The 12866-nt window shown below is 35.2% G+C and overlaps 1 protein-coding gene across 1 annotated transcript in view; it reads right to left on the bottom strand.

The window, feature by feature from the left end:
• Positions 1–3396: 3396 nt before the first annotated feature.
• tcerg1l.L (transcription elongation regulator 1 like L homeolog) overlaps positions 3397–12866 on the bottom strand; it is a 104339-nt gene continuing 94869 nt past the window's right edge. The window contains exons 10-13 of the mRNA XM_041568612.1: positions 10487–10622; positions 9613–9702; positions 6032–6150; positions 3397–4283 (exon numbers count right to left, since the gene is read on the bottom strand). Coding sequence (XP_041424546.1) covers positions 4127–4283; positions 6032–6150; positions 9613–9702; positions 10487–10622 — 502 coding nt within the window. The 3' untranslated portion in view covers positions 3397–4126. The remainder of the gene's footprint in view (positions 4284–6031; positions 6151–9612; positions 9703–10486; positions 10623–12866) is intronic.

Below are 12866 nucleotides of genomic sequence, written 5' to 3'. Positions count from 1 at the left end.
TGGAGTGCATATCTATATGCTGCTTTGCTCTTATTGATTTCTACTCACCGATGTGTGTGTTGTGAGTATATGCCTATCCAAAAATGTTCTATGTTCCTGTATTGTCCTACTTTGTGGACCTTGTGTAGTAAATCAGTTTTTAGTGTACAACCCAATGTCTCCACATAATGAGGGTCCACATATGGGAAGAGAGAGTTTCATCCAAGGCAATTCATGGTAAAGCTAATAGTGCTTGGGAGCTTCGGGTAGGCTCAATTTACTATAGCATATACGTACCTAAAAGTCAAATAGCAATACTAATTGCTATTAGTAATTGCTTTAGGACATCTTTAACTAAAAATTGTAAATCCCTGGCATTTGGTACAGGGATCTGCATTAACTACTGTACAAAGCCCTTTCATTTTATGGTTACATTTTCCATAAATCCTGCTGCATTTCATTATGTCTGTGCACAGAGTATTACAAGGATTACTTTTTGCAGAGGGCATCAAATGTCTGCTTATTCATAATCACCTGTATGTAATGGTTCACAAACAGCAAAACTATTTTAAATAAATCAAGAGGAATTGAACACATATCTCCTTTGTTCAGATCTTCTCACTTGGTGATTATGGATTATCAAAGTAATTTCATGCTAGGATTACATAGTCCAACACTGGATCCTGAGAACAGAATTAATAAAGATGTTGCAAATGGAATGCTCAATATGAAATGTTCTTTGCACACATTAAACAGGTGTGTTAGGTTTTTACTGAGAAATTGTGTTTGAAGCTGCTACCTTACTGAATGTTTTAATTCCTGTGTTTCAATTCACTCATAGTCCTATTCTACTTCTTATGCCAGTAGTTAAAACCATAATTTATTATGGATTAGAAACTTGGGGGAGATATCATTAATTTTGCCAGGAATCATTCAAAATTGTAGGAATATTTTTTAAGATGAATTTATGTCAATGGGAAGTGAATCAATAGGAAGAGAATCTTCATCATTCAAGCAAGCAAACAAGTGAAATTACCTTCAATGTTGCACTAATTTCAGTTCATCAACTTTTCCCACATGTTGTTGCCACAACTTAACTTAATAGTGATTAACCCATCAGACTAGTCCAATTGCCATCTTAGAGTCAGGACGGAATATTTCCCCCTCTGAGGCAAATTGCAGAGGCTTCAAATGTTTTTTTTTTTTTTTGCCTTCCTCTGGATATAATAGCAGTTAGGCAGGTTATATATAGACTTAAAAGATTGAACCTGATGGATGTGTGTGTTTTTAAACCTAACTTAACATGTAATACCATAGAATTTGAGATTTTCCTAACTATGTGCAACATGGTGGTAGTCATGATCATGGGAAGAATTGTGGTTGCAATAGATTTCTACTAGCTAGAATTTCTCTCCAGCTGTGTTCATGTTTTTATTTATAAATATGCTCATCAGAGTATTTCCTAATAAATCTAAAGAATGAGTAAAACAGTAAATATCTCCTGTAAACAAATCTCAGCACAGACTTCAATAAAAAAGTCAATGGCACCTTAAAAGTATTAGGATCCCCATGTAACCCCAATTGCATAATATAGCTCTTCCCATGAATAAATTGTTTATATACAGGAATTGGATCCATTATCTGGACCAGATATACAGAAAGCTCCAAATTATGGAAAGGCCATTTCCCATAGACTCCAAGTAATCAAAATGATTTCCTACTGTAGCTTGTACTTGATCCAAACTAAGATATCATCAATTCTAATTGGAAGCAAACCAAGCCTATTGGGTTTATTTAATGTTTGCATGATTTTTTAGTAGGCTTAAGGTATGAAGATCCAAATTATGGAAAGATCCATTATCTGGAAATCCCAGGTATCAAGCATTTCTGGATAACAGGTCTCATAACTGTGTACGTGAGCTGCTAGTTTTTGCCTGAATATTTGAATAATGGTATATATATATATATATATATATATATATATATATATATATATATATATATATATATATATATATATATATATATATATATATATATATTTATATTTAATCGTGCTGGTCAATTACAAATATATACAGGGCTTGGTCAGGCTCCTAATATACATTTTGTTTGTTCACCTGCTAAATGCATTTATTCTGGATCTACACTCAACCACAGTCCATCCTGGTAATACGTTTTATCATGAGACATTTATTCAACATATAAAGATAGCATCCCTTTAGTGGGTACATTCCATAGAAAATACCATGTAAGGATACTTGCAACTGTTGGTCCTTGCTTGATATAGAAGTCCTGACCTTCCTGGTCTGTGCAACTATGCTTGGACACTCACTGTATTTTATTCAATGTTCAATAATAAAATATGATATTCTAAGTAAATACAGAAGAAAAGAAGCTGAATTCCATTCTCCATCTGTTCAATACTTCTCATAACAATTCTGGCACAGTAGCAGCAAAGCCTTAAAGAAAAACTGCCATGTCTATAGTGCCGTGAATGTTCAATAAATCTAATCCTTAAAGGGATCCTGTCATTGGAAAACATGTTTTTTTCAAAACGCATCAGTTAATAGTGCTACTCCAGCAGAATTCTGCACTGAAATCCATTTCTCAAAAGAGCAAACAGATTTTTTTATATTCAATTTTGAAATCTGACATGGGGCTAGACATTTTGTCAATTTCCCAGCTGCCCCTGGTCATGTGACTTGTGCCTGCACTTTAGGAGAGAAATGCTTTCTGGCAGGCTGCTGTTTTTCCTTCTCAATGTAACTGAATGTGTCTCAGTGGGACATGGGTTTTTACTATTGAGTGTTGTTCTTAGATCTACCAGGCAGCTGTTATCTTGTGTTAGGGAGCTGTTATCTGGTTACCTTCCCATTGTTCTTTTGTTTGGCTGCTGGGGGGGGGGGAAAGGGAGGGGTGATATCACTCCAACTTACAGTACAGCAGTAAAGAATGAATGAAGTTTATCAGAGAACATGACTTGGGACAGCTGGGAAATTGACAATATGTCTAGCCCCATGTCAGATTTCAAAATTGAATATAAAAAAAATCTGTTTGCTCTTTTGGGAAATGGATTTCAGTGCAGAATTCTGCTGGATCGGCACTATTAACTGATTCATTTTTTAAAAAAAAAAATTTCCCATGACAGTATCCCTTAAAATACATCTCAATTGTTTGATACATATACAGTACATTATGTATTAGTGCATTCTCCCTATCCTAACAATGTTTTTCCTGTTGTCAGTCATGCTATTGATAGTTGGCTACCCCAATCCCTAATTCATGCTGCTGTCATTTTCTTACAACAAAAAAAAGAACTAATGACAGCTGTCGCAACCAACAGTGACCCATGTCAATGCCATCTTTAAATATGTGTTTGTTAAGTTAGGAAGGAAACAAAATAAAATCTCCAGATAGGCTTGCTTAAAATATTTATTAATTTAAAAAAGTTAAAATATTTGTGTATACAAATCGGATGAGGGAAAAACTCATGCATACCATCAGCATACAACTGAAAAACAAAAAGAACTTGACGTGGGTTTTTAAAACAACTGTGTTACTGTAACTTTAATTAAGAAGTTACATATACTGAGTGAGTCCATCGGGTCAAAGACAAAAGCATTTTATTTTGTGCCTACTTTTTGTTCTAATTACATATATAGATATTCACACTTTCACTAAAGGTTTAACCATTATTATTACTCAGACTGTAACATGTGAACATCATAAAATGAAATGATTTCTGGTAACACTACATTTTGAGTACATAAGGATGCGTGGGTTAAAAAAATTCTGATGGTTTAATGGTACACACTCTTGATATCATCCTATTTTGAATTTATACATTGTGCATCGTGTGTTTGATTAATTGAAACAATGAATCGGACATGTGGAAAGGTGGAAAATTTAAACATTATATTCTGAATGTTATAAAATAAATAGCTTCAATATGAAACATTATTCCTCGGTAAACTCCATTTTCTCTACCGAGAAACCATTTATTAACACAAACATTCCCTCCAGTTCCTCCGGTTATTTTTTTTTTCTCTCCCGCTAAGTGACACAAATATATGAAGAACAAATGTCCTTTTCTATCGGCAGTTGCAGTATAGGAGAGTTGTACATTATTGCGCATTTACATATTTTATCTCATTTTCCGTAACCTCAATCTGTTTTCTTTGTCCCTCTTTTTCAACACATTGATAAACTGATTGAAAAAATGTTCCTGATCTTTTTTCTTTTGAACAGCACGAAAACGTTGATCTCTTCCATATCTTTCTGCAAATTCTTTAAATGCAGTCCTAAAAAAAAAAAAGAGTTTTTCAGTCCTTAGTTCAGTTTTACTTGAAATAATGTAATAAAGAAATAATGAAATAGAATTCAAATTATTGAAAAAATATTTTCTTAATTGTTTTAAATTTTTTTTTAAATAATTTTTTAATAATTCTAATTTTTGGTCAAAGCTCACAAATTCAAGTTGGGAATAATCCAAACTCTAATTCAAGATTTATTATACCTGAACCCTGGGAACAATTCGAATTCAACTATTCTCCACCTAAAACCTGCTGAGTTCATGTAGAAGTCAATAGCAGAGGTCCAGTGAGCCATTTGAGGATGTTAATAGCCTTCCTTCCTTTTTCAGAGAAAAAAACTCAATTCGAGTTTAGTCAAATTCAGGTCGGTAATTTTCATTCGAGTTTAAGATATTTAATTTTTTTGATAAATAAGATACTATTCTAATTTCGAGGTCATTCAAGTTCATTCGACTTAAAAAAACTCTAATATTCGACCTTTGAAAAATATGCCCCTTAGTTGTAATTGATCAAATCCAATCTTTTTATAATACTGTTTAAGGCATATCTAGACAGATGAAGTAAAGGGTTTCTAACTGAGATTTAAATAAGCTGTAATATTAGATGTATTAGGGTCATATTTATAGAGCTGCATAAAATAATTTCAGCCAAACTACAGTTAAAAGTTGTTTAAAATAGAGCTCTGTTGTTAAGGGAGAAGGAAAGCTACTGAGGCAGTTTATTGCCAATAGATTAGCCACAATAGTGCAAGCTATAACACTATATTTATTCTACAGAATGCTTTAACCATACTTGAGTAAACAGCTCTTGAAGTGTTCTCTGTTTGTTTAGGATAGCAACTGACATATTGGCTTGGTGTGACATCACTTCCTGCCTGAATCTCTCCCTGCTCGCTCATAACTCTGTTATGAGCGAGCAGAATTCTGCTGGAGCAGCACTATTATTAACTGATGCATTTTGAAAAAAGACAGTATCCCTTTAACTATGTTTTTTTACCCATAGTACAGCATTTTCTGTGGCTACGAGGGGGAGAGGATGTATCAAAACACCCACAATTGCATTTGTTGTTTAACATGAATTAAACACAATTGTGAAAAAATGTTTTGTAGTTGTGATTAAAACATTTCTTGGGCTTTGTTTCAAAATGATGTTTATGTGATCATTTAGGTACAAGAATGCTGCATGTATTGACGCAAGCTGCTGTGGGAACCTTGGAGCTACCCTCACCTTCAAGGTAGCTATAGCTCTAGGATTTTGCAGACTCGATAGTCATACTTGTTCACAATTTACAACAGTTTGAAAATGAGTCCTATAATTTAGGACAATAGTTACCAAACCATCTTTAGGCAGGCCTAGAGCAGCAGTGGGGGGGGGCTTAGCCTGCAGGTGGGAATTGGGGAGAATGATTATTTGTTCTCCAAACCTCTCTTGAAAGACAATTCTTGGAACTACAGTTGAATGACGGTTGTTGGGAATTGTCGTTGTTGGGAATTGGGGAGAATGATTATTTGTTCTCCAAGCCTCTCTTGAAACACAATTCTTGGAACTACAGTTGAAAGACCATTGTTTGATCGTATCACTTTGTTATGAAATTAGAGGGACCCTGACCAAAGATTTACCTTGAAATGGGGGCTTGTATTGATAAAGTATGACAAATGCTGATTTAGAACTACTTCGGACCCTAGCCCATTCAAGTATAAAATTATTTAGATTACATCTTGCAATCTAGATTATACCTTGGAGTCAGTTTTGATTCTTCTAGAAGCTTTTTAAACTCTTCTTTGGCAACCATTAATTTGCTCCTCTTTTCTTTGTATTCTTCCTTAATTCGGGTCTTTACAAATTGTTCAAATACCTTGGAGAGCAGAAATAATACAGAGATTAAATGAATTATGACATGACTACAGACAAGAGGTTTGTGCAGTGTTGTCACAGTTCTAGATTCTATGTACAGTTAAATTTACATTGCCTGTTTCAAGTATTTTTTTATGCATATAAAATATGCATAACCGCCATTATCTCCTGCTTGTTAGTAGTGGTGGGTGAATTTTTCCCCAGGATTCACTACAAAAAGAGTCACATGAAAAAATGTCCATTGACTTGGAGAATTTTTGCCGTTTTGTGAATATTCAGCAAAGTCAGATTCAGCCATAACTACTTGTTATTGTTGAGAAAAGATGACAAACCATAACAAGAAGAGCACACCAAATTGGATATGAAGAGTTGTCAATGTCAAATATGCATGCAAATGTCTCATGTTGGTCAAGTTGCTTCTATACCCTCTGTTGCTGGGGAGTAATCACAGATTTAGCTGCCCCAATTTAAGCCAATCACAGCTTTGAGTACTCATGAACAAAAAATGATTACCATCATTAAGCTCACTTTAGACCCCTTCCATTGTCAAAAATGGAATACCCAGTAGCATTATTTGGTATTACAAACATGGAAAAAGAAACAAATAAATATACAGGATTGCATTAAAATTAATCATAATGGAGGGCCCACTGGCAGTGGACATTTTTTTGCTGCAGATGTTTCAGTCCAATAGAACCCAATGGAAGACTTCCAGGTGTTTAATCATAGAATCACCTCATCAGAGCATAAAGGAGAATTACTGAGCCTAAATACTCAAATTATGCCTAATGAGGTTTCAGTGTTTTAATGAATTACAGACAAGGGTATTGTCAATCAAAATGGGCCTTAATACCTATGATTGCCTGCTGAATTGTTTTCAGCTTCTCAAACTAAAACATATTTCCCTTTATAGCATCAGAGTATTTTATCTGTTCAGATGGAGCATTATAAATTCTTAGATATGATCTTAAAATACAAACTGTCCTTAACTAAGTGCATGAAAGTCCCACTTGCAACACCAATAACAATGTATTACACTTTTAATATAGATCTTGGACACGATAGCAAGTAGGGAGTAACAATGCTAGTTAATAGGGATGAGCAAACTTTTTTTGGCATTGTTTTGCAACTAAATTTCAAATTGAACCAGCAGTGGAAAATTTTTGTAAATCTGTAAATGCATTTTGTTTGGCTGGTAAAAAATGCAGTCTTTTTGTTCATGAAAATGCCAACATCATTATTTCTGTTCCTTGCCATCTATATCAACAAGTGGGATTGGACCCCTCCCCAGCCTCCCCTGACTACCCAAGAAGCTAAGCTCTGTGTTTGGAAGTAATTTGCAACAGGGGCCTTTTTATCCCATGAAGAACTGTTGAAGCATAGTGAAAAGAAGCTTCTCTAACAAGGTAAGCTAATGTATATGCTTTATCAGATATGAAAACACCTTAACTGTAATGTAATTTTTCCCACTGACTCCAATGCATTTTAGTGAAAATTGACATATTTCCATACATTTTTTTTAAAAAAGTTTCAGCAAAGTGAAAAAAGGCATGTTTAGATTAATAGTTCAAACTAGATTTTAGCATATGACAGGCTTTACAGAAGTATGGGGTATCAGTTTAACATTATTAATTCCAACATTACTGGTCAATGTCCCTAAAATTATGTTGTCCTCAATTTAGTTACAATAGCTTCTTTATCACATTCCATATGACGTGAGGCTCAATAGCACCAATGAAATCTGAAAAAGGGGAGCATCATACCTCTTCGTAAAAGCTTACTTCTTTGCTACGTGTGGTCTGTCCCCCACAGAGAATCATCCGCATAAAAATTTAATAAACACAGAGCATCAGAAATATCATTGAATTAAAATATCACCTTCAATAGTCCATCTTTAAATAATTCCATCATATCAGCATATGAAAATTTGGATCAATGTTTTATGCATTTCGTGGCATCTTGCCACTTCAGAAGCGATCACATGGTCCCAATCACCCACCTACAGTGAAATTCCCATCAGTCCTGCCCATAAAAACCATTTACCATTGAATACCACCTCAATTTAGATTCAGCACTACCATAGATTTGTAATTACAATCAGAATCATAAATATTATAGTTAATAAAGTTATATAATAACATATTCAATAAATAATTATTCGATAATCGCATAAATGTATTATCCTCTTAAAATGAATCACTAAATCTTAGATTAATGTAGGTATAAGTTAATTATCGGTCAAAAATAAGTGATTCTAGTAATAACATGATAGTGTCAAGATCAGCCCAGGAACTCTAAGAGCTGTGCTCCACCTACTCCATGAGCCACTGGAGGCTGTTAGAGCTGGTTCTGTTCCCTATGCTATAGGTTTGGGTGTTTTCCCTGTCTATGGTTGTCTCCTCCCTGTTCTCTACCCACCTCGTTTCCCTTAAGTATTTACCATTCCTCATTACCATCTCATTGTAAACCCAGCACTGAACCTTGCTCAGTGCTGGGTCATTGTGTGTGTTCCTGTACCCCCTGAATGACCTGCCGACCTTATTCCAGAGTTCCGTGTTCTAGATTTCCTTGTTCCAGAGTTCCATGTTCTTAAATACCTTGTTCCTGAGTGTGTATCTTGTTCCTGAGTGAGTACCTTGTTCCAGAGTTCCCTGTTCCTGCTATCCTGGTTCCTAGCCTGTATTTCCCTTTTTCTCCTGACCCTCCTGGATTTTCTGATAATGACCTTGGTCTGACCCTGATTATTGCTTTTTGCCTGATCCTGTTTCTGTCTACTGTGTGCCATGAAAACTTCATTTATATATCATTGTCTCCAATTGTCTATAGGTACACCCCTTGGCTTCCACCATACTTCCACATACTTCCACTACAGTGACAGTGGCTCCATGCTGTAAGCATTAAAGATAGTTCCCATTCTCTATTCATACCTTCTAAAGATTCCATGGTTTTCAACTGGTAAATCCAGCCTCTTTGCTTAGTAGTTTTTTTTTTATCAAAATCACCTTTCCATTTATGAAACTGTGGTTGGTCAATGATCTGAAAAGTAACACATTTGTATTCTCTGTTTTTCTCCATTACGCGTTTCGCTATTGCTGAAATACCATTTTTCCTTTCAATCGCTGCAATATGCTCCAAAAAAAGATGGACTATTAAAGGTAATAATTTAATTCAACGCTATTCCTAATGCTCCATGTTTCTTTCATTTTTATGTCAATGGCACCAGCCAAATTATGAAATAAAGGCTTAGATATACCAACCCCCTTTTAATTTATTACCCTAAATTCCATTGGTCATGGGATGAACTGATAAACCTCTTACCCCAAAGTGTATTTAAGAAAAAAACAGCTATACTGGACTCAAAACATTTGCTTTAAATTACCCCCTTCTTTTTTTTCAGAAACTGAAAGTTATCCTGCTGTCTATCCCCATAGGACATTCTTGGAGCCCACACAGTATGAATTACCTGCTTTCGTTCTTCTGAGTTCAGTAAAAGGTAACGAGGGTCAAATACGATTTTGTGCAACTCTTTTTCCCATGTGGAGAATGCTGAAACCTAGGGACCAGTAAACATGCCATCATAAAGGTAATAAACGAAGCCATAATTATTTAAGTAGTCACAATTTCGGTATACTGTTCCCCTTTGAGCAATAATTGAAGGATCAGTTAAAACATTTTGGGGAGGTGTCAAGCTTTGCAAAATAATTTACCTTTAGCTGTATCAAAAACTCCATCTGATGATTGTATTGTACATATCATTCCAATACTGAATACTTTGCTCAATTTCTTAGTATGAGGACAAGGCTCTACTGACCCCCTGAACCTTCTTGTTCTACTTGTACATTGAAAAGAAAATATACACTATCCCATGAATAATTTACATTAATATTACAACATTAATATGGATGGTATTTAGTGATGGAAGCATTGTTATGTTATGAGGAAATGAAACATTTCATTGAAACATATTTGAATTTATATAGGTAGGCTTTCATTAGCATGCACTACCTCCTGATGCATGGCCAAATGTGACATTTTTGGCAAAAAGTAAATTATAATCATTTCAAAAGTGACAATTATTCTAATAAAAGTAGGAAAACAAAAACAATGGAAATGTTTATAAGAACACTGCAGACATATTGCACTGTTCTACCATCTTCCTGCTGTTGTCAGTGTGTCCATAATTTTTCTTTATATGGCGGTATTTTTTGTTTGTAATTTCTTCCTGAAGACCTGCGGTGCATTCTAATGAAAGCCTACCAATTACCAGTGTCAGGAGTGACTATTATACACAGCAAAGAGCTGCATAAATGTAAAACATAAAGAATCGGCTACTGTACCCCTCTCTCGAGAAGCATACTTCTGAAGCATGTCATGCGTTCCTCCAAAGGGGGCAATAATTCCAGAGAAGCCGTTTTCTCTTTCTTCTCTTCCAAGTCAGCTTCCTCTTTTTCGTTAACTTGAAGATCTTCAGTTCTTCAACAATGTGATAATACAACACAAAAAGCTTAGGCAAACCTTCAAAACATCCAAAACATTTATCAAACGTTGGCCAACATAAAGGTTTACTGTACAACGGCTTAACTGGCTGAACAGAAATGAATAATGTACCAGGAGACTCTTACTGACCTGTAGTTGATTAATCTTTGTTTTTAATGTCCATGAAATACATACTAGCCAATTAGAGAACCTGTGAGGACTGTTTTTGTAGCAGGGGAGAGCAGGAATAGTTTGGGTCAGCATTATAGGTAACCCTATTAATTTTGCATGGAACAGATATAGGCCAGCAATACAGTTAGCTACTGTAGTAATAATAAATGATGAAATAATAAGTGTGAAAGGGAATGGTGGAAAGTTTCACTGAAACAACATGGTTTTAAACTAATTACATCAAGAAGCTTGTATTTATAAATACAAATTAAGTTGACCTAAAACAAGGTATTTATATTTAGTATTCATACTGGATGAATAACTGCCCTTTATATATATATATATATATATATATATATATATAATAACCGATATACAATATTATGTTGCTTAGATCAATGACTAATATAAAATAGGTTTGCTCCTGTTGGCCTTCTATTCTGTCACGGCCTTGCCTCGTCCAGTGCCGTGAGAACATTGCTTCAAGTTGTAAAAAAACTGCCCCTGATAACATTATAAACCACATTTATGTGTTTCAACTAGCGAACAAATCTGTTTTCAGTGTATTGAGTAGTGATGGGCGAATTTGCGCCGTTTCGCTTCGCCGAAAAATTAGCGAATTTCGCGAAACGGCGAAAAATTCACGAAACGGCGCCCGTTTTTTCGGAAAAATATTTTTTGACGCCGGCGAATTTTTGCCGCGAATTTTCACGGGCGATTCGCAAATTTATTCGCTGGCGGCGAAACGCGCAAATTCGCCGCAAAGTCGCGCCTGGCGAATAAATTCGCCCATCACTAGTATTGAGAAAAGGGAGGTGCCATTGATTCAGCCCGGTTTTTTTTGCTGTCTGACAATAGTTAAATCCCATAAAACTTATGAACAAAAAAGCTGAAAGCTGCATAAATGAAGTGATTTTGCACGCCACATACTGAGTAAATAACAAAAAATCTGCAAATGCACCATTGAGCATTTCCAATTCACATCCATTTCCAGAATACATAGGGTGACACTACTATTTGTCTTTTTTGACCTTCACTCTTGCATTATTAGATAAAGAGTAATATAACTCCAATAGTGTCTTTGCAGTATAAGTACTTTTATCTTTGAACTGATTTATCTTATTATAGATTTTCTTTTCTTATTATAAGCACTACAAATAGATGAAATCCATTTACTGGGAAGCATTAATGCAGGGGGAAAATGCTTAGTCGTGATAAACAAAAACCATGCAACTCTGCTAATGTATTTCGGTCTATTTTCTGTAAAGTTCAAGCATTGAAAAGACAAGGATTTTGTTTCTAGCAGAGGCAAGGCCTTCAAAGCAAAGTCATACCTTCTAAATCTGAAGCAGGACAATAAGACTCTCCTTCTGCCTCTCTCTGGCATGAATCCTCTTCCTATCAGGGTAGTGTGTATATATCCCACCCATACTATATTAATCCCATGCTTGCCACAGGTAGCATAGAAGTATCTTTCTTCTCAATAGGTGTTAAATACCTTTCTGCAACACCAGGCTGAGAAGCAAGGCAATTTTCCAAATTATTTGCACCATACTGTATATCAGTGATCCCCAACCAGTAGCTCGTGAGCAACATGTTGCTCCCCAACCCCTTGGATATTGCTCCCGGTGACTCAAAGCAGGTGCTTATTTTGAATTACAGGTTTGGATGAAACTTTTTGGTTGCATACAAACCAGGTGTACTGCCGAACAGAGTCTCCTGTAGGCTGCCAGTACACATAGGGGCTACCATATGGCCAATCACAGTCCTTCGTTGGCATCCTCAGGAACTATTTTCATGCTTATGTTGCTCCCCAACCCTTCTTACATTTGAATGGTGCTCACAGGTGAAAAAATTTGGGGATCCCTGCTGTATATCTAGAGGAGGATTTAGTCATATTCTGATTTTAGTTCTTTTGGGGAAAAAATCATTATTGCTTTAAAATCTATATTTTTTTAACTGCAATTGTTTTCTTCATCACTAGCATATTAATAGAAATATTTGATTGCATTAATTTGTTTAAGAAAGAAATATGGCCTGCATGAAATAAATAAATATAAATAAATCTAT

This window comes from Xenopus laevis, chromosome 7L (genome assembly GCF_017654675.1).
Source record: "Xenopus laevis strain J_2021 chromosome 7L, Xenopus_laevis_v10.1, whole genome shotgun sequence".
NCBI lineage: Eukaryota > Metazoa > Chordata > Amphibia > Anura > Pipidae > Xenopus > Xenopus laevis.
The sequence above is the reverse complement of the archived record's forward strand: the minus strand, read 5'-3'. Positions and strand labels throughout refer to the sequence as shown.